The following is a 20,326-nucleotide window of genomic DNA, read 5'->3' on the forward strand; positions in this document are numbered from 1 at the left end:
GTTAGCTGGCTGCTTCCAGAGTGACTACTACTGCTACTTACCCCACCCTCAGCTCTTCTGGACTGGAGAAGCTCTGCTTGTTTGTCTAAGAGCCAGGAAGAAGACTCCCATCACAAATTTGGTGTCCTGAAAGCAAGAATTTAGGAGACATGGGCCTGCAGGCGACACTGTCCACCTTGACCCCAGCTATTGCTTAATTCTGAAGCGGTCAGGGAGGGTCCTGGACTCTGCTTCACCATTCCAAACTCCCAGCCTCCCTGGCTCCCATCCAGGCTCAACCCACAAGCATCTCTGGCTTGAGCTGCACACCCCGGGGAGGGGAGGAAGTGGCCGACCCCCACAGGCAGCATTCCTTTGTGATGACTACAGTCCAGCTCACTGCCCAAACTATCCATCTGGAACCAGAGGAATCCCCCCCAAAGGGCCGAGGCCTCCTTCAACTGAGGGTATCCACAGCACGTGACTGGGCTGGAGGGCCAGGAGGTCCCCTGGGCGCGGGCCACAAGGCCCACTCTGGGTCTCCAGCTCCGTTTCTTTCCTCACGGAGACTCTCCTCCGGTTAGCTGGGTTCTAGGCCATGGGGACCCAGCAAGATGGACTGGGCAGGCAGGGTCAGTGCCTTAGGGAGCTCCAAGTCATGGAGGGGAAATCCCCCGACAAACAAAGTCTATACATGGGATCATTTCAGCACCGGTAAGAGCCATGAAGATAATAAGCCTCGATGTGCCAGCGGGCGGTAAAACTGGGGACATTCCTTAGACGCCGCCTGCCTGCGCAGCCCCCTCACCCACCCCCGCGCCCCTTCCTCAGGAACACCCGCCCGCCGGGAGCGGGCCGGGGGCAGGTGCACGGGGTGGGGCTTTTCCGGGGCGGTTTTCCCCCGGCTCCCGCTGGAACTTCCAGAGGGTCACGGGCCCGCAGTGCTGGACGCCGCCCGCGGCGCGAACCTCAGCACTCCCGGCGCGGTTCCCGGAAACTCCTCGATTTCCCTGCCGCCCGGCGTTTGCAAGAAACCGAAACCCAGGCTCCGCCCCCCGGCGCGCGCGGCCCGCGGCACGGGCTCGGGGCGGAGCGGAGCGGGTGGCCGCCGGCCCTCCCCGCTGCCCCCCTCCCCGCACCCCGCGGAGGAGGAGGGAGCCGGCTGGAGGGTCCGGCCGGGCTGCGGGGCTGACAGCCGCGCCGGCTGCACGGAGGGCGGCGGCCGATCCCGTGCGCCTACTGTGTGCCCGCCGGCCCGGGAGGCCAAGGGCGGGACGGAGGGAGTCATAGAAGAGAGCAGGGAGCATTTACGGAGGGCCCTGCACCCCAAGTGTTACAGGCTGCTTCTTGCGGTGGGGAGAGGAGGTGGCTGGGGGGGTGGGGGTATACAGTGTGCACCCAGAGGTTGAGCACCTTGCCCGAGGTCACACAGCCTGCAGCAGCGGAGCTGGCTGCAAAGCCCAGGTCCGCAACAGGAGGCCGGGGGAGGGGGGAGAGGGTTGGGGGGTGGAGAGGAGGAAGTGGCCGGGGCGCCCGCAGGTGAGCCGCCCGGCCTGGGGGCGGGGCGGCCTCCAGAGGGGGAGGGGCGGCCGGGCGGGGAGACTTTCCTTTTCTCCCGCCATCCCTCCCTTTCCAGGAAGCCAGCCAGACCGGAGCCGCCGCTCACCCGAAGTCACCCCCGGCCCGGGCTGAGCAGGAATGTGGAAATTGGCCCGCGGAGCTCGTGTCCCCTCCCCTGCAGATACACACACACACCCAGCTCGGAGGAGCGCTGTGGGGAGGAAGGAGGGGTGAGGGCTTGCACACCAGAATGGGGTTCCCCAGGGCAAAGTAGGGGTACCAATGCCCACACAGAGGCTAAGGAGCCTGCCAGGAGCGCTCCGGGCAAACGGCAGTGAGCGCTGGCCGCGCTGCAGGACCCATTCGCGCGGGGCGGGGCGGGGCGGGGGGGGGGCGGGGGAGGCGCGGAGGGGGGAGGGCGCTGCTCTGGTCCAGCTCCGGCGCCGCTGGGGCCGAGTCCGCCTCCCCACACCCCGCCTCCCGGGGGCCTCCACGGGCGGATGGGGAGCCGAGGCCTCTTTCCTCCCATCGCAGTGTTTATGAGAAATGAAACTGCACAGGGCACCCGCGGCAGCCCACACTGACACTCCATTCCCCCTCCGGGGTTCCGCAACAGCCACGCGCTGCGTCCCCCTCGTGCTTTCCCAGCCAGCTGCAGCCTCCCGCCCCGCATTTAGGAATTTTATAGCTGCACGGCGTTTATTCTGCTCTGTCATGCAGCACCTCCGCCAGAGCTGCGAGAGAAACGGAGTCGGTAGACTCGTGCCCCAGCATATCCTCAGGCCAAACCTGGAGTTGACCCAGAGGAGGAGTGCGATTTGTATTTGTTGAATGGATTAAGAAACTTCTTCCTTTCTCGAAAACGAAGCTCCTTTCAGGAAGAGTGAATGAAGCCGCCTGGATTCTATCTCTAAGGCTTAGGATGCTCAGAGGACTTAAAAAAAAAAAATACATATTTTATTGATTTTTTTTTACAGAGAGGAAGAGAGTTAGAAACATCAGTCATCTGCCTCCTGCATACCCCTCACTGGGGATGTGCCCACAACTTAGGTACATGCCCTTGACTGGAATGGAACCAGGGACCCTTGAGTCTGCAGGCTGATGCTCTATCCACTGAGCCAAACTGGTTAGGGCTCAGAGGACTTTATGCTCTGCACTTCACAATTTGGGGCTGCCTGCCTCCTAGGTTTGTTGGGAGGAACTTGGAGCATCTAAGAGCCCTCCCTCGGACCTGGAAGCTGGAAAGCCTGTTTGTGGGTTCCTTTGCTTTGGGGACTGTGGCCTCTTCTCTGGTAGTAGGCTCAGCAAAGGCCCCGGGCGGCCCTTCCCTCAAAAACTGAGTTAAAGCCTCAATGGTCCTGCATCTCAGGACTAACTGGACCCACGGAGGCGGCAGTGTGTTCTAAGAGGCTGAGGACAGAATTTGGTCCATCAGGGAAGAGGTTCCCACAGGGTGATCTTGCCTCCAACATCTTTTTTAAAAAAAATACTTTTTTATTGACTTGAGAGAAGAAGGGAGAGGGAGAGACAGAAACGTCAATGATGAGAGAGAATCACTGATTGGCTGCCTCCCACAGGCCTTCCCCTCTCCCCATCCAAACCCCAGTCCTGGGCATTTGCCCTATCCCAGCATTGAACCATGGCTTCGGGTTCAAACCACTGAGCTTAAACCGGCTGGTCTGCCTCCAGCATCCTGATCGCTACACATAAAAATCACCCAATAAATCGACCCTCAGAGAATGACAGTATAGAAGGGAGGCACCTGCTCCAGAGCTAAGCCCCAGCTAACGCCGGCTGTAGGTGGGAGGAACTCAGGTCTCTTGTGGAAAAGGCAGTTCCCCAGAAGGTCGCTGCCCAGAATGTGATATGTGGAGAAAATGCAACATGAAAGTTGAGGGTGAGGAGGGCCTGAGCAGGGGAATGACTTCTAGCTGGCTGCTGTGGGGGCATTTCATAGACCAGGCATTTGCTCTGGGCCGTAAAATAGAGACTGAAATGGAAGTGGGGGGAGGGGTAGTGAGATGGGAGAACTGAAATTGGGGGGTGGGAGCGAGTTGTTAAGTATCCCAGGAAGTCAGGGTTAAAGAGCAAATGGAAGGAACGAAGACATGAAGGGGAGAGCATAGCATGTGCTCACAGGATGGAAGTGCAGTGAAAGGTTCACGCATTTCTATTAACTCATGTCATTCGTCTCATGTTTTATAGTGTAGGAAGGGGTTTGACAGTCTACCGCCATTTCATCTTCACAACAATTAAGAGACGGACTAGAGTACCTCTGTTTTACAGATGAGAACACCGCGGCCCAGTGAGGGACAGTGACTTGCCTAAGATCACACAGCACATAGCAAAGGGACAGGAACCCAGGCTCTTGGATTTAAATTGTGTTCTTTTCCGCTGCCCTCTTGTTACTGCCAAGAGCGGGGGAGCTATGGGAGAGAAGGTTGGAATGAGAGACCCTTGGGGCCCCAGAGTGAGCATCGATTTGGATGTGGGGCTGAGGAGTCTGGGAGGACTCCGAGGGTTCCCGGGGGGACCTGAATGTTAGGGAGGTCACCAGAGTTAGGGAGAGGACCCTCGTGCAGAGGTACCCGGAGGGGCAGGCCACAGGGGAGGCTGTGGCCACCCCGGTTGGTCCTGGAGTGTGAAGACATGACTTGGTTCAAGGAAGGAAGACCCAGAGGACATGTGAGGCAGAGGGGGATTGGAGGACAGGGAAGACCTCACCAGGGAGGGAGCTGGAAGTAGGACCAGAGAAAGCTGGGGTGAGGGGAGGAGCAGTATGGAAGGGGAGGCCAGAAGTTCTGCTTGTACATGAGTGAACCTGCGGATTGGATTGTAAGGAAGTGGGTTTGGACATCACCTGTCCAGAGGGGATGCCTGGAATCACAGGGGATGAGTATTTTGAGTCAGAGAGGGGAATGGGCCAGCCCTGAATTACTGAGAAAAACCTAGGGAAGGCTCTGTGTTCTGCTTAGCATTACAGGAAATATGTGACACATCTTAGAATGGGATTCGTCAAGAGCAGTTACAATAAAAATTGTGCTTCAACAGGTATAGCTTTATTTCACCTATTTGGAGGAGAGCACTCCCAGTCCTTAGCGGCTTCGGCTTCGAGGTACAATAGAATCCCTAAAATTAAAAGTTAAAAAAAAAAATTAAAGAACACTTCAGAGATGTAAATGACAATTTCACTGGTAAATCCTAACGCTGGGGAATTTCTCCTAGGCAGAAAATCATTGATGTGTGCAAAGAGTTAGCTACGCAGTGTTGCTTGCATTATGAAAAAATGGAAATAACCTAACTGTCCTACAATTTGGGATAAATTGGGTGAAATTTTATTTATCCTTATGCTAGAATAATATGTGCCCATTGAAAATGATACTGCAGAAGTACATTCCACAACATGGGAAGAAGCTCATTATATATACATGCACATATATGGATGATTACCTGTGAATTAATATAAAATCCTTGTTTTAAAGCACTTTTTTTTTAGTCTCCTGTTGCCTTCATAGGGTCATTTGGCCAATTTCTCAGACCACAGGAGATGCAAACTTCCTCTCCCTAATCTCATTCTGAGTTTTCCAGCGCTGGCTGTGTCAGGTTCTTGGGGACCATCCATTTGCTGCACAGAGAACAGACCTCAGAGCTCAGGAGCCAGTTGTTTCTGCGCTTGCTCAGAAGGTCTCGGTCTCCCATTTTGCTTCACACCCAGCGAGGCTCATGCCTCACAGTTCCTCCTGCCTCTTCCAGCTTCTGCACCCACCACCAGAATTGGCTTAACTCATCTAACTCCTCTGTGGGAAGAAGTGGAGTGACTGACAGGTGGAACACTGCATCCATGTGTCTAGTGTGGCCTGCATCCTTGCAACTGGGTGCTGCTGTGGACGGAGGCCGGGGTGAAGGGCCTGACACAACCGGCCTCGCCAGGAAGAGCAAGCTACTGAGTCAGCAGCTTTGGGGAGGTGAGGGAAGAGCTCTGAGTGGAAAAGTGAACAGAGCCCAGCCTCTAGGAGTACACAGGTAAGGCGAGGTCTAAGTCGTAAGCACAAAAGTTAACCAGCTACCCTTCCCCTATGGCCTGGGAGGGTAGCTAGTTAACTGAGCCCTCTGGTCTCCAAGCCTTTGGCCGGACCCATGCATGGCCTTAGCCAGCCCTAAGGAATCTGCCCAGGACCTCTGTGGGCCAAGCCTCGAGGACTCAGAGACAACACCAGTGCTGCCACCGAGGAGCTCCCTCGCAAGGGCCGCCTAAGGCTGTGGTGCTAGGAGGGACCAAGGCTACCCCCCACCCCTGCTCAGCCCCCCAATTTAACACTCCTGGCTTCCATGAAACCCTTCTTTATTTACTCTTTCCCCAGGCCAGCTGTGGGGCAGTCCCAAGGATGCAGACAGAGAAGGGGGGAGACGTGTCTCCCTGGTCACTCTTAGACGCTCGCCGGGGATTTCGCAAACCACAGAGCATCTGCTGCCCAACTGGGGCATGGTGCTTTGCAGATATATCTCTGGGTCGCTGAACACCGGCGACGAGGTGGGGCTATTATTTTGAGGTTGAGGACATTGAGGCCCCCGAGTCCTCTGGCGGGCTGCGCCATCCGTGGCCGGACTGAGATTCCCTCTCGCCCACCTGCCCCAGGCGGCAGCCCGGGCAGAGCGGGGGTTCCTTTCCGTCTGCAGGGCAGGTGGGTGACCCGAAGCTGGGTCACCTCTCAAGAAGCGGGCCATGAAGCCCTCCCTCTTTGACACCCCGCTCGCGGTCTGGAGGAACCGGCCGGTCTTCGGGAATGTAAGCCCGGTGTCCACTCTGCAGGAGGAGGCAGGTGCCCGGTGCCCACCTCACCTGCGTTCCTCCGGGGACAGACGCCTTCACCCCCCGAGAGGAGGGTGAGCAGCCGGCCGCTGGCGCTGCAGGCGGGGAGGACGCGGGCCGGGAGGACCTGGGGCCGGAGCGGCGGCTTTCCTGGAGAGCCCATCGCGGGGAAGCGCCGGGCGGGAGGGAGGCCGGCGGGCGGCGGCGGCGGCGGCGGCGGCGGGGGCGGGGAGGAGCAGCCGCCCTGTACTTCCCCTTCGCCGCTAGCTCTACAACAGCCTGATTTCCCCGAAATGATGGGGCTGCGCCGGCCAATGGGCGCCCGGGGAGGCGGGGCCGGGCCGGGGCCGGGGGAATCCCGCTAAGTGTTTAGATTGCGGGCCGGCGCCGCTGTCCCGGCAGATCGCGCCGCTCCTCCGTCGAGGCAGGACCTGCGTCCGCGCTCCGCCGAGCCCAGGCCTGCGGGAGCCGAGCCCAGCCAGCCCAGGACAGCCGCGCCCGTGGCCCCGCGACCCGGACAGGCATCCTCTGCCTGCTGCCCGCTCCACCCGGACTCCCCTCCCCGCCCGGGACCCTCGGAGACCGCCGCCCGTTCGCGCCCGCTGCGGAGGTGAGCCTGCCTCCGCCGCGGGATGGGGGGTGGGGGCGGGGGTGGCATCGAACAAAGACGCGCGGGGCACCGGGAAGTGGGGGCTGCAAACCCCGGCGGGAGAGCCGCGGGCCGGCTGCGTTGCCCGGGCTCCCGCGCGGACGCGAGAGGGCGCGGGGGGAGCGGCGGCTGCAGCGCGGGGAGGGCGGGCCGAGCGAGGCTGCGGGCGCCCGGCCGCGCCCGCAGATCGGTGCGCGCGGAGCCCTCCGGGGCCTCCGGGGAACGGGGTCCTGCTCGCAGCGCGCACCCACGAGCGGTGCCGGGGTCTCGGGTGTCCGTCCGCGCACGGGGGCTCTGTGGCCCGCGCCCAGACCCCGGGTTTCGGGCTGACGGCGCAGGTGGCAGGGCTGGGGCTTGCCTCCCCGGGCGGCTGGGGAACCTGCTGGAGCAGCGGGAGGAGGCGTCACAGGTGTTTGGTTCACGTCGCCGCCGCCGCCGCCGCCGCCGCCGCCGAGGGCGGGAGCCAGGCTGGAAGGGTTGCGCCTCGCGGCGGCCGCTGCACGGTTGTGGGCGAGGCTGGGGGAGAGGATGTCTCCCGTGCAGGCTGCCTGCTCACCCCTTAGGGAAAGTGCACAGCTTTATCTAAAGTAGGGAAATTTCTTGGCATCGAGCAAAAGAAGCCCCTCCCTTCCCAAAGGATCTAAGTTTGGGAAGAATAGTTTTGGTATTAAGATACCCGTGTATTTTTGTCTCTTTTTTCTGCACCTAAATCCTGCAACGATCACCAGTTTTCCCAGGACTGCCCAGGAGGGAAGGGGCAGAAATGGTGTTGCCTGAGATGCTAAAAAGATTTGGAGGGCAATTTTATTTCAGTATAACCCTCCTCCCCCATGACGGCATTGCCTGCTGCCCGGTGGAGGGCGGGGGGTGGGGGGTGGGGTGCCTGGGGACCAGCGAAGTAGTGCCCCGGGGCTGCTCAAACAGACTCACACAACAGCCTTCTGTCTTCTCTTTACAGCCAACATGCCCATCACTCGGATGCGCATGAGACCCTGGCTAGAGATGCAGATTAATTCCAACCAAATCCCAGGGCTGATCTGGATTAATAAAGTGAGTGTAACACTTTGGGTTTTTTTTTTTTTTTTCTGCCACGTTTTAGCCCTTGTTCTTTGGGGGGGACCAAAGCTCCAGATGCAGCTCAAAAAGGGAAGTGATAGGGAGGAGGCAGATGTGTTTCCCAGCGGGTCCTGCATGCAGGGAGTGTGCAAGGTCCAGCCCTGGGCTTCCCTTGCCTGACTTCTTCTGCCTTCCTTCCTTCTTGAGGTAAGCTCAGGGCGCCTACCTGAGGCCACTGACAGGTGTCCAGCACTAGACTCTCCCCGCATCCGAAGAGCAGGAGTTCTGATCTCTCCTGAGGGAGACCCGTAAACATCCACCCAACAGGGCTCTGGTCAGTCAAATGGCACTGCCCGTAGGAAGGTGACTGGCTCGCCAGGTGACCCAGGAGTTAACCTTGCACCAGTTGTCCAGGCCCAAGAAACCTCTCGCAGGTGAATAAAGGGAATCACAGGCTTTGCAGACCTAATAATAACAGTATTCATAATAATAGCTACTGCATACTGTCCACTCACTACAAGTGAGTATGGCAACATGCTATGTACGTTGCTTACATTGTGTCATTTAACCCTCAAAATAGCCCTGTGAGGTAGATCCTTTCATGTCTCCCTTTTTAGATAAGAAAAGGAGGCAGTGGGAGAGAAGATAGATAATGCCTCTGCTGCCAAGACTGGGACCTGAGCAAGCTGACTCAGAAACCCATACCGTTAAGCCACCAGTAACGAGAACAGGGAGACCTTAGTCTTTACATTTGCCACTGCAATTTCTTGTTTCATAGAAAACAGTGAGGGACAGAGTTAGAGGGCCAGGGCAAGGGCCACACAGGTAGTCAGCGTCGGAGTCTGGCCCAGGGCTTCCTCAGGGGTACGGCCAGAACCCCCAGTGTAGGAGCCAGTGGCCCTAAGGTGTCCTGAGCAGCCCCATCTCATGGACGGAGTTCTCATTTCCACGTTGATGCTGACCAGCCAGAGAAGCATCCCACCCAGCATGTCTGTATCAGTCAGAGGGAGGCTTTTGCTGAGCTGATGGTGCCACAGCTCCTTCTGAGAGATCCAGAGTGATGCAGCAGCCTGTTTAAGCCAATCGCAGGATGGGTCAGCCCAAGCCAGCTGTCAGGATAAAAAGGGGAAGTCAGCCTTTTCGCAGGCCGGGGTGGCTGGGCAGACTCAGACTAAAAGCCGGTGGCCTCTGAGCTGACACAACCTTCTCTACCTGTGTGTGTGCTGTTCAGGAGGAGATGATCTTCCAGATCCCATGGAAGCACGCCGCCAAGCATGGCTGGGACATCAACAAGGACGCCTGTCTGTTCCGGAGCTGGGCCATTCACACAGGTATGCGAGCGACACTTGCCCAGGAGGAGCCAGGGCGGGGCTGGGGGAGGCACTTCTGTTAACACAGAGGCTCTTACTGGGCTTTCCGAGCTCCCTGCCATGGCATACAGAATTGGGGGCTGGCATACAGAATTGGGGGCGGGGGCAGAGGGCAGACCTGCATTTCTTTGGAGAGGGGCCGTGGTTTCAAGGAGTTTGTGGCTGGATTAAAGTTCTCGCTGGCAAAAGCAACTGTGAGCCAAGAGAGTAAAAGGGACCCAGGCCTTCTTTTCCTGAGGTCCTTGGCTAAAGGCCCATCTTGTTGGTGGCCTCCTGTCCCCGAGGGATGGGGCTCTTGGCCCATCTTGGACCAGTAAGCACACCTGTCAGTAACTGATCTTTGATGCCCACTCCTTACCCACTCCGATGCTTGGAAACATCAGACAAGCCCCAGCCCCTACCCTCTGGATGCTGACAGCTCACGTCGGGAGTCTGGGCATGGTCCAGGACAAAGAGCACTTTCGGGTATGGGAGCGCTCTCGTGCTCCCAGCTGGGCCCTTCCGTGAGGCTTGCTGGGTGTGTTTGTACAAGCCTGGGCACTGGAGAAACCCAGGGTCTAGGGCCAGCAGAGTGTCACGCAGGAATTCCTGCCCGTCTGACCTGTCCAGTGAGGATCTCTGGCAGCCTGAGAGCTCGGAAAACTCTTGCCTTCCTCCTCCCAGGCCAGCAGGCGCGGAGGACCCCCGCCTTTGGCCCTGACCGTCCTCTTCTCTCTCCCGTCCACCAGGCCGGTACAAAGTCGGGGAAAAGGAGCCAGATCCCAAGACATGGAAGGCCAACTTCCGCTGTGCCATGAACTCCCTGCCGGACATTGAGGAGGTGAAGGACCAGAGCAGGAACAAAGGCAGCTCGGCCGTGCGGGTGTACCGGATGCTCCCACCGCTCGTCAAGAACCAGAGGAAAGGTATCCGAGGGCTCTGGGTCCTCAAGAAGCCCGCAGGCAGGGAGGGAGGGGGAGAAGGAAGGAGGGAGAAGGAGGGAGGAAGGCAACTGGGGTTGGTGGGCCTGTCCCAAGGCTCATAGCCTATCTCCTCCACAGAGAGAAAGTCCAAGTCCAGCCGAGATGCTAAGAGCAAGGCCAAGCGGAAGGTGAGTGCAGTCCTAGGCAGCCAGTCTTTGGCCACCTGTGAGTCAGGCTGGGCCGAGGAAGAGGCGCCCCGGCAGCCTGGTCTAAGCTTCTCTCCCTCTGCAGTCGTACGGGGACTCCAGCCCTGATACCCTCTCCGATGGCCTCAGCAGCTCCACCCTGCCTGATGACCACAGCAGCTACACAACACAGGGCTTCATGGGGCAGGACCTGGAGATCGAGCGGGCCCTTACTCCAGGTGAGAGGCACGCGGCCTGGCAGGGGCCACACAGGTTGGAGGAGGGGGGGCGTGGGGCAGCTCTTTCTCTTGGATCTGGGAGGCAGTCTGCATTTGGGTAGGGAGTGCGGGGTGTTCTGCAAACTAAGAAAGCACACAGCTCTGACCTGCGCTTTCTGCCGTCCTGAAGCTCTGTCACCGTGTGCCGTCACTAGCACGCTTCCCGACTGGCACATCCCCATGGAGATGATGCCCGACAGCACCAGCGACCTGTACAGATTCCAGGTGTCGCCCATGCCCTCCACCTCTGAAGGTTGGTGCTTCTGGGGCCCTCGCTCGCCTGCCTGACTGTTGGGGCCTTGGGAGGGGTTTCCTGGGGGAGGAAAGGTGCTCGGAACTCCAGAGCTGACTGCGGCAGGGCAGAGAGGAAGGGGCCAGAGGCTGCATTTTGATCTCAGGTTGCTGGTTCTCCTGGCTCCTCTGCAGCCAGGCTCGGAGGGTGAGGAAGGAAGTGAGGGAGTAGAAAAAGGTGTGGCTTCAGGGATTGGGAGGCGGAGTCAGCAGACAGTGTCCTGTTCTGGAATCTCCATGGCAGGCTAGGCAAATGCCTCCTGGGAGGTGTGTGTGTGTGTGTGTGTGTGTGTGTGTGTGTGTGTGTGTGTAGGGGCAGGGGAGCCTGGCTGACTGCCAGCTAACCTCTCTGCTCTTCTGCATCCACAGCCACAACAGATGAGGATGAGGAAGGGAAGCTCTCTGATGACATAATGAAGGTAGAGTCCCTTCCTCCCTGGGCACTCTTTTGAAGTAGCGGCTACTCAGTGAGGAGGAGAGCACCAATGAGAGCGTCCAGATTGGGGCGGGGGGGGGGGGGGGTGGAGGGGCCGTAGGCAGCTACTGCTATGGCCTGGCTGCTTGCAGAGTGCCATCTCCAGCCAGCTGTGGACCACTGCCCTCCTTGGAGGAAAGACACTGCGGAAGTGAGGACAGGAGGGATGCCTGGTTTCCAACAGACTGTCCCGGGGCAGGCCTCGGACCCAGATAGCTCTGAGTCAGCCCCCATCAGGACCAGGTCCCTGGCCCGCATCCTCCGCCCCATCATGCCCCAGCCCTGCTCGCCTGAGAAATGCGCATCAGGTTTCAGTAATCAGCCCTGGGGATTTATACTATGGCGGCTTTTTTATTTTCTTTAGCTAATGATCCTCTAGAGGTTTTTTTTTTTTTTCTGTTTTAGTTTTAAAAGCGAATATAAAAGAGTTTTGCAGTTGATTGCAGGCTCTGATCCATCAGCACAAACTACGTGGCGTAATTTCTTTTTAAAAAAAAATATTTTATTGATTTTTTATAGAGAGGAAGGGAGAGGGATAGAGAGCTAGAAACATCGATGAGAGAGAAACATCGACCACCTGCCTCTTGCACACCCCCTACTGGGGATGTGCCCACAACCAATGTACATGCCCTTGACTGGAATCGAACCTGGGACCTTTCAGTCCGCAGACCGACGCTCTACCACTGAGCCAAACCGGTTTCGGCGACGTGGCGTAGTTTCTTATTTCTAGCTTTTATAGTCATCTTTTCTTGACTTATTATGCTAGCCATTGCTGTAAGCCATACTCCCGTTGTCCTGTCCTTACCCAGTTGGAAGGAAAGTCTAGGAGCTTCGGTGTCCGAGGCTGATGTAGGAGTGTGAGCCCAGGCAGACCCTCAGCTTTCAGACCCCTGTCCTTCGAGAACTCCTCCTCTGCGCCTGTCCGCCTGTCCGTCTGAGGAAGCGGCCAGGGGTGGGATCCTGGCTGGGAAGCTCTGGCTCGTTGGGGCAGGGCTGTTGGGTGAGTGTGCCCTGGGAGGGAGCTGACGGCCTCTTGTTCCTCTGTGTGCAGTTCTTGGAGCAGGAGCAGTCGGACTGGCAGCCGACACATGTGGATGGGAAGGGGTACCTGCTCAACGAGCCCGGGGCCCAGTCCACCTCTGTCTATGGAGACTTCTGCTGCAAGGAGGAGCCAGACAGCCTTGGGGGTAAGAAGCCCCTGGAGGAGGGAGAACCAGGTGGGGGGATGAGGGAGGGGAAGGTTTGGGGATAGGGAGCAGCAGAGGTAAAGCATCCTTCTTGAACTCACCAGCGTGCAGACGGCTTGCACATTGGCTGTCGCGCCCATGCCTTGAGGCTTGCCTCAGGATGAGTGTTGCGGCCATGGGATGGCCATGAGATGCTGCTGTATCTGTGGTCTTCAGGGAGGGGGCTAGAGGGGAACACACCTCCTCCCACTCCCCTGTCCTCATACATCCTTCTTCACATCTTCCAGGGGATATCGGACTGAGCCTACACCGCGTCTTCCCGGACCTGAAGAACACGGACAACATCTGGCTGGACAGCCTGCTGCCCCCAGTCCGGCTGCCCTCCATCCAGGCCATTCCTTGTGCGCCATAACTGGGTTCCCGGCTGTCTTTTGTTCTCCTACGCGAGCAGGACCCGGCATCACGGTGGCTGTGGTGCAGAGAAGCGAGACTCTTGGACATGCAAAGAGTGGGGATGGGGCCATCCTCGTTGGGATGGTGGCTTCTCATGGCCTGGCAGGACAGGGTCCGTGGGGTAAAGCCAGCCTTGCCTCCTGGGAAAGTGGGGTTCTGAGGCTGGTGACAGGTGGAGGTCTCAGACAGAAGTCAGCCCTCCAGGTTTTCCCTCTGAACCCAGCCGCCTAGAGAGAGTTTGGCTGTCACCGAGGGAGCAGACCGGTGGCCTCAGAGAAGCACAGCACCATCCCAGGGCAGGCTCTGCACTAAGAGACAATTGCACTAAAGTGAATCCTGTTTCCAAAGAGCGTCTCCCTTCCCAGCTGAGCCCTGGGCACTGCTCCAAAGTCAGTGGAATGTGAAGGAAAGACGCCTTCCTGCGGGGCAGTGGCTCCTCAGCCTCAGAGGAGTCCTGCCTCCCCGCCTGGGCCGAGGGGCTGGGGGGAAAGCATGGCACTTTTTCTTGTGAATCTTGCCACGTTTCTGGTCAGAGATGTACACTAACGTTTCCCGCAGGTTCTCAACCTTTGCGTTTATTTATGCAGTGCCTTGTCCTGCGCCCGCCTGCCCCTCGGGCGGGCTGCAGCAGCTCTCCGCAGGCCCAGGGAGGGAAGTGTGAGCACCTTGGTATGACTTTTAAAATTGGAAAAGCTTTCTAACCACTAAGTCATATATGACCATAATATGTACAAGTGTGTAAATATGTACATTGTATTTTTATAAAAAGTGAATTGTTCTAAGGGGTGTGGCCTTTTATTTATAGAGAAATTGCAGATGAGTTTACTCTCTGGAGAGACATTGGGATGGCCTCATTCTCGGCATCCTGCCTGAGCGTGACTATGGGGCTGGGTGACATGCACCTATTGTAGGATCCTGTCAATTGTGTTCTCTCAGAAGATGGCAGGAGGGGACAACCTTGGCACAGGGACAGACTCATGTAAATATAGTCGAGGCTTGGCTTTGGAGGCCGTGCTGGGAGTTGAATTCAGGTTTCTGGGGACTGGGGAGTGCTGGGTTTTTAGTGCTGAGGAATGTGCCGCAGGCTGTGCGTCCCGCTGAACTCAAACGCAAGTGCACTCGGGTGCTCTTCCCCAGAGCGAACAGCTGGTGCAGCGCAGCCCTGGGCAATCGGAAAAGATGGCCGCTCAGAAAAGGCCCCGAGGCCTGCTGTGCCGGGTGGCATTGCTGCCCGACTTCGGCAGTGATGGGCATGTATAGTAGCAGTGGCAAAGCCACATGTGCCACCTGAGTACTTGGAATGTGGCCAGTGCAATGGAGAAACCGAATTTTAAACTTCATTAGTTAAAATTTAAGTAACCACTTGTAACTAGTATCTACTATATTGGACAGTACAGGTAGAAACTGGATTAGGGACAGACCTGAGGGGTGGGGTGGGGTGTTGAGAGAATACCAGGGACAGGGGCTTGGGGCTGTTTACCTGCCAAATCAGGAGTATTTTACTTTTGCCAGCTAACAGTAACCATCAGTGCTGAATTCCAGCCCTGCATTGTACTGTGAAATGGGGCCATGCACAGATTTGTGAGGAGAACCCTGGGTGACCTTATATGAAGCAGGTTTTCCTCCTCGTCTATTCAGGGTCTGTCTGGGCTGATGCACACAGAAATTCTCTGAAGGGGTACATTGGTCAGAATGGTGTTTCTGAAAACCACAGGTTGGGAAGCACTGACACATGCCAAAGCACCCTCCACATAAGGCCCACGTCACAGGAATATCTGAGGGTGAGAGGTCTGGATATGGGCTTTTCTCCTCTCCCTCCCCAGTCTCTGGCATAAACAGTACCCAGCAGTAGGCAGGCTGGCCAAGGGAAGTCTGCTGGCATCATTAGCATCATCTAGGGCCGTGGTCGGCAAACTCACTAGTCAACAGAGCCAAATATCAATAGTACAAAGATTGAAATTTCTATTGAGAAACAAATTTTTTAAACTTATAATGCCACTTCTTCAAAATAGACTCGCCCAGGCCATGGTATTTTGTAGAAGAGCCACACTCCAGGGGCCAAAGAGCAGCATGTGGCTCTCGAGCCGCAGATTGCCGACCATGGATCTAGGGCATGAGGCCGTGGCAGGGAGGGGGTTGCTCAGGGAAACCAAGCCTTGTGGACACATCTTCCATATACTTAGTCCTAGAAACACTTGCACTGCGATCCCCTCTTGGAGGAATGGGCCCTTGGTGGGGAAGGAAAGGCTGAGGGAAAGAATGATGAGGAAATGGAACATGGGCAAAGGTCAGTTGCACATGCTCTGCCAAGCTCAAGAAATATTGTTCTCTGACCTTGAACATGCAGAGTGAATGACAGATGGGCTCCTGCTTGCGGGTGTGTGTGGGGGTAATTCTGCATGAAGGTGCCTGGATAGACCCCAATCTCAAGCCCTGCCCATCAGAAGGTCCACCTGGTTTTTTCAAGAGTAGCTTCACCTATGGGCAGAGGGATGGGTAAAGTGACCTTTCCAGCTCCACCAGAGCCCAGCCCTTACTGAGGAAAAATGGATTGGGGTGACTAGCCCCTGTGAAGGAGTGGGCGTGGCAAAGACTTCTAGTGGGTGGCTTTTCTAGATAAGGATGGCTGGGGGCGGTGTGAAGCCAGGGAGAGTGGAATGAGGAGGGATGGAAGCTACCCAAAGCAAACAGGAACTGCTTCTGACTTCTCTGTCCTTCAATCTCATCCCTGACATAGTATGTTGAAGAGGGTACGTTGAAGTCCCAGGTACCTATGGAAACCTCAAGTTCAAATATGCCAAAGTTCACCACCAAAAAAAAGTTACCAGAATTAGAGAGGAATTCCTCTCCTCACCCAATCTCCAGAGCCACGCTGGAGCCCTGAGCTCCTCAGCTCTTCTTATCCCAGGAGTCCTAACCAACTGGGACCAGCTCCTTAGAGCATCCTGCACCCCCTCCTCATCATAATGGAGCTGGGTCCTGAAGGAGGAGTGTGGGAGAGGTCAGGACCGTGAGCTGTCCTCCCCACACCCCACCAGGGACGTCAGCCTGTCCCTAACAGGAGAAACAGTAAAGTCTGCCTGCTCACCTAGGAGTGACGGCAGCTGACACTAACTCAGCGGAACAACATCAGTTTAATCCGAGCCAAACCTGGGCATAATCATTTAAGGTCATTCCAAGAGTTTCAGTCTAAGCACCGAGGGAAGGTGGAGGCTCTTGGCTGAGGCAGCTAGGCGGCCATGGAAGTCTGTTTTTTACGGGCTGTGATGATATCATTGTCATCGAGAAGCACTTTTCAATGGGGCAATCTGGCAACGTGAGGCTCAGTCATACCAGCGAGAACTCCTGCCAAGTCTACAGATATTCAAAGGCGTTTCTGGGTGCGTACAGGGTTTCCTTGCTTCCTCCAAAGGTGTCATTTTCATTGGGCTGGTTCACTCATTCCGCTCACTTGGCAATAGGAGGAAAGCTACAGGCTAACACACTAGCTGCCATACAGAGGCTCAGGGTGCGGGAGATCTTTAGGGGACACAGATGCCAACTATCCCTTCTCAGTGTGTTGGTTTTCAACATCTCTCAGCGCCCCACATGCAGGATGAGGGACTGAGACGGGACTGAAGTCCTAGGAAAAGCCCAGGGCCTGGGGTGGAGTCCTTTCCTCTGGGAGTGATGTCCCCTGGCTAGTGGAGCTGGTCATACCCAGGCTGTCATTCTCTGGAGCCATTTGGTCCTTCACAGTTTGCATAGAACCCCAAATCCCTGTATCGGTGGGGATCAAGGAGCCCTGCTGGAGCATCCAGAGGGCTTTGTCTCTCCCAGATGCAATGCCCTTTCTTAACTTGGGCATGAGGAACCCTCCACTGGGAGGATGCCTGAAACGCATCAGAACACTGCACCAGCCTCCCCCCACTTGTACCAGTGGTCGGTCACGGGGGCAGGAGCCTGGGGAGGGAGAGTGGGGAGCTGGTGACCTCTCTTTTCCAGGAGCAGAAGTTCTGGGAAGAGGAAGACTTGTCTTTGTCAGCCAGGACTCCCTGGTGAGGCCAAGTCTCAGCGGCACAAGGGAATAGCGCGTTGGCCACATGGTTTTCTTAGCTCCAGGCAGCTCCCCAGAGACTCCGTTCTGATGACTTTCTGGGGGTGGCGAGTTGGAGAAGAAGCCTCCACTTCTGCAGGCTCCGTGGTGAGGGTCTATGTAGTTTAATTTCAATGGGGGAAATACTGACGGCAATAAAGCCAGGACATGGGGACCGAGCAAGAGGAAAGACAGATGTTCAGCTCGCCATCGCTTATCTAGTGCCACGAGCTCAGAAAGAGGCAGAATGGGAAGGACCTCAAAGCCTGGCTGGGTCATGATAACATAGTCCTCGGGTGCCCACCAGGACAAGGTGCCAAGCACCCCCTACGCACCATGACACCGGCACCCACCACAGCCCCGGCTTCACGGGCCAACCGGAGCTCAGCGGGCATAAGGCGTTTGCCTGAGATGACTCAGCTGATCTGTATGGGGCCTGGATTCCACCCCACAGCTGTCTGTGCCCAGAACCCAGACTGCTTCCACAACATCAGAGGAGGAAACTGAGGCCTGGGGAGGAAGACCGGCAGAGCTTGCCCGGGAGCAGGGCACTAGCACCTCATGCCAAGAAAGCCTTTGGAGACATGGGGAGACGGCAGCAAAACCCACAGCCGCTCTGGGCTCTGTGCAACCCGCCCCTGCCTTCAGCAGTCCTGACCTCCCACCCGGGGGGACTGCCTCTGCAGCCAGAGGCCCCAGAGCCCCAGTGGGGTAGGGTTTGTCTTGGTTCTCATAGGGGAACGCCCGCCTATGCCCTGGAGGCCACCTGCAGTGTAGAGGAGCCTGGGCCCCAGGAGGGCGGCACACAGACCGCCTGTGACTTGGCCTCAGTGCAGGCGCAGCTCAGCCACACCAGTCTGTGTGTGAACCCGCTCCAGGGAACTCCGGCCTGTTAGCCCTTATCTCAGCTCTAGGAATGGAAGAGGACTTTCCAGCTTGCCTGTCTGAGCCATGCGGCCGGAGTGCTCCTGTTCTGCTCAAACCCAGACCCTTGTGGGGTCCCCGGGTCCTCAGAGTTCTGGACTCTGGTGACTGTACCGGCCAGAACTATTTGGGGTGCATCCTTAACCCCCAGTCATGTGGTTGGGCCCCTCTGTGGCTGTCATGCATCAAATCCTGGCTGCTTGGTCCCCGAGAAAACAGCACTCCTGACCGCGGGCTGGTTGCTGCCCCACATCGGTGGGTGCTCAGCCTCGCTGGCAGGCTCTCCTTGGAAGACTTGCCCCACCCTGCCCTCCAGACCCAGCTGAGAGGCGGCGGGTGGGGCCCTCGCTTCTATTTCTGGCCAAATGCCTCTCGTGGGCCTGGGTTCCTTCTTGGTTCCTGCCCTCTGCTTTTCCTTAGAAACCAGGTGGCTGCAGGGCATCAGGCTCTCAGTCGGAATTAGGGCAGGACCAACGAGTGCTCCCACAGAAATCAACTCCTCAGCCACACCTTTGCTGGGAGACGTGAGAGGATGTGCCAGGATCTCCATGTGCCAGGATCTCCGTTCAGGAGTGAAGTAAGGGGCCGAGGCCACGTGAGTCCTGGGGTGGGGGTGGGGAGGAGGGTGTACTAGGAAGGGACCGTGCGAACACAGTGGTGGTGTTTGGGGGTCTGGGGTGGACAGGGAGGAAGTCGTTGTGCCAGAAGAGCTATTACTTTTTCTAAAATGAAGAACACATCAAGGAGTCCTGTCCGGTCGGCCACCCTGGTGCAGCGGTGGGCTGGGTGGGGGCCGCTGACCTTGGCTGCTCAGACGAAGGACTCCTCTCCCAGTGCTCCCTCTTGGCTTGCCAGGGTGGGGAGAGGAGCTGGATGTGAGGGTGCTGAGAACCGTGGTGAGGGCCCAGCTGGCAGGTGTGGGAGTCTGGCATTCCCTGGGGGTGGGGGAGAGGGTGGGGTGGGGCAGAGGGGAGGGTCTGAAGGGACATGCAACTTTCCAAGACTCAGAACAGCCTGGTGACTGTTCATCACCACCCGTCTGCCATGAACTGGCAGCAGCCGAGTTCCCAGCCCAGGCGCCCACCTGGCCCTCTCGGGGGATCTGCCTCAGGTCACTCAGAAGGACCCCCTTTTGGTCTCTGGCCACACTAAGACACATGCATTGTGGCCCGAGGCCCTCCCTCATGGGACAACCCACAGAGCCTCACCATCCAGTGCCCGTCCCCTTCCTGTCTGCTACTCCCCACGTGGAGGAGGCGCCCAATCTCTCCCGCCAGACAGAAACCCCCAGGGGCAAGGAGTCATTTCCTGCATCTCCTCACAGTGCTCTGGCAGGCCCTGCGCTCCAGAGCATTTCTTGCAAAACCCTGGGCCTGCAAAACCTTGCAGTCAGCATCTGTTCACCGGCTCTGCCCACTGCCCACCTGGCTTCTCCGAGTCCTCCTCTGGGGGCGACCGAGGCTGAACTCCGCGGTGCAGGGCGCAGACTGAGAGGCAGGGAGGGCGGAGGGGTAACTAGCTCTGCTCCTGCAGGAGAGCCTCGGGTGAAATGGGCCACGTCCAGCCGGCAGCCAGAGCCAAAGATCCCAGAACAAGGGCCGCTGTGTCCCACGGCATACAGCAAGCACAATCCGCCCGTCTCCCTCAGCAGGACTGCTAGAGATGGGAGGCTGGGCCGTTAGCTACTTTCTTTTATTAAAAATGTACACAAATAAATTTTTAAAAATTCAGTTGTACAGAGTAAGACATACAGATGAGTAAATAGAAACATTGATGAAAGCCACCTGTAGCACACCACCCAGAAGTAATCAGGCTGTTAAATTTTTAGAGACTCGGGTGCAAATATAACTTTTCAGCCCTGTGCACATGTCCAGGAGCTCTGCCCCAGGCAGACACGGGCGTGGCTCTGCAAGTGATGCCTCTGCTGAGAACACCGCCAGCAGGAGTCTATTCCCCGGGCCCTGGCTCGGGGCCCCTCCTCAGCCCCAGGTTTCTCTGTGCCCAGATACTGTGCAGAGGTTGGCATCCCAGAGTCCAAAGGGCCAGCTGTGCAGGCTGCAGAGGCAATTTAGAGTAGATTAGGAGGTGCAAAGGCCCTTTCTCAGGACCGAGGTGCCTCCTGGGATATGGAC

General features: G+C 57.4%; 2 protein-coding genes across 4 annotated transcripts in view; one reads left to right on the top strand and one right to left on the bottom strand.

The window, feature by feature from the left end:
- RAD50 (RAD50 double strand break repair protein) overlaps positions 1-20,326 on the bottom strand; it is a 186,442-nt gene that overhangs the window by 96,433 nt on the left and 69,683 nt on the right. The window lies entirely within an intron of this gene.
- On the top strand, positions 6,735-13,973 carry IRF1 (interferon regulatory factor 1). 3 transcript variants are annotated; one of them, XM_036424799.2, is made up of 10 exons: positions 6,736-6,959; positions 7,957-8,048; positions 9,286-9,385; positions 10,153-10,329; positions 10,465-10,514; positions 10,618-10,750; positions 10,920-11,042; positions 11,450-11,499; positions 12,607-12,742; positions 13,030-13,973. In XM_036424799.2, exons 2-10 carry the CDS (start codon positions 7,962-7,964, stop codon positions 13,152-13,154), a joined length of 981 nt encoding a protein of 326 aa, XP_036280692.1. In that variant the 5' UTR covers positions 6,736-6,959; positions 7,957-7,961; the 3' UTR covers positions 13,155-13,973. The 3 variants fall into 3 exon arrangements, with proteins under 3 accessions (XP_036280694.1, XP_036280692.1, XP_036280693.1); XM_036424801.2 differs by lacking the exon at positions 10,920-11,042 and having other exon boundaries at positions 6,735-6,959; XM_036424800.2 differs by lacking the exons at positions 6,736-6,959; positions 7,957-8,048 and adding an exon at positions 9,024-9,171.

Source organism: Pipistrellus kuhlii, unplaced genomic scaffold (assembly GCF_014108245.1).
Source record: "Pipistrellus kuhlii isolate mPipKuh1 unplaced genomic scaffold, mPipKuh1.p scaffold_m20_p_8, whole genome shotgun sequence".
Lineage (NCBI taxonomy): Eukaryota > Metazoa > Chordata > Mammalia > Chiroptera > Vespertilionidae > Pipistrellus > Pipistrellus kuhlii.

Bases quoted from the DNA above. Each gene is read 5' to 3' on its own strand.
- IRF1 (XM_036424799.2), top strand. From the start codon at position 7,962: ATGCCCATCACTCGGATGCGCATGAGACCCTGGCTAGAGATGCAGATT. The intron at 8,049-9,285 runs GTGAGTGTAACA...TGTGCTGTTCAG, and splicing joins GGCTGATCTGGATTAATAAA to GAGGAGATGATCTTCCAGAT. The intron at 10,515-10,617 runs GTGAGTGCAGTC...CTCCCTCTGCAG, and splicing joins AGAGCAAGGCCAAGCGGAAG to TCGTACGGGGACTCCAGCCC.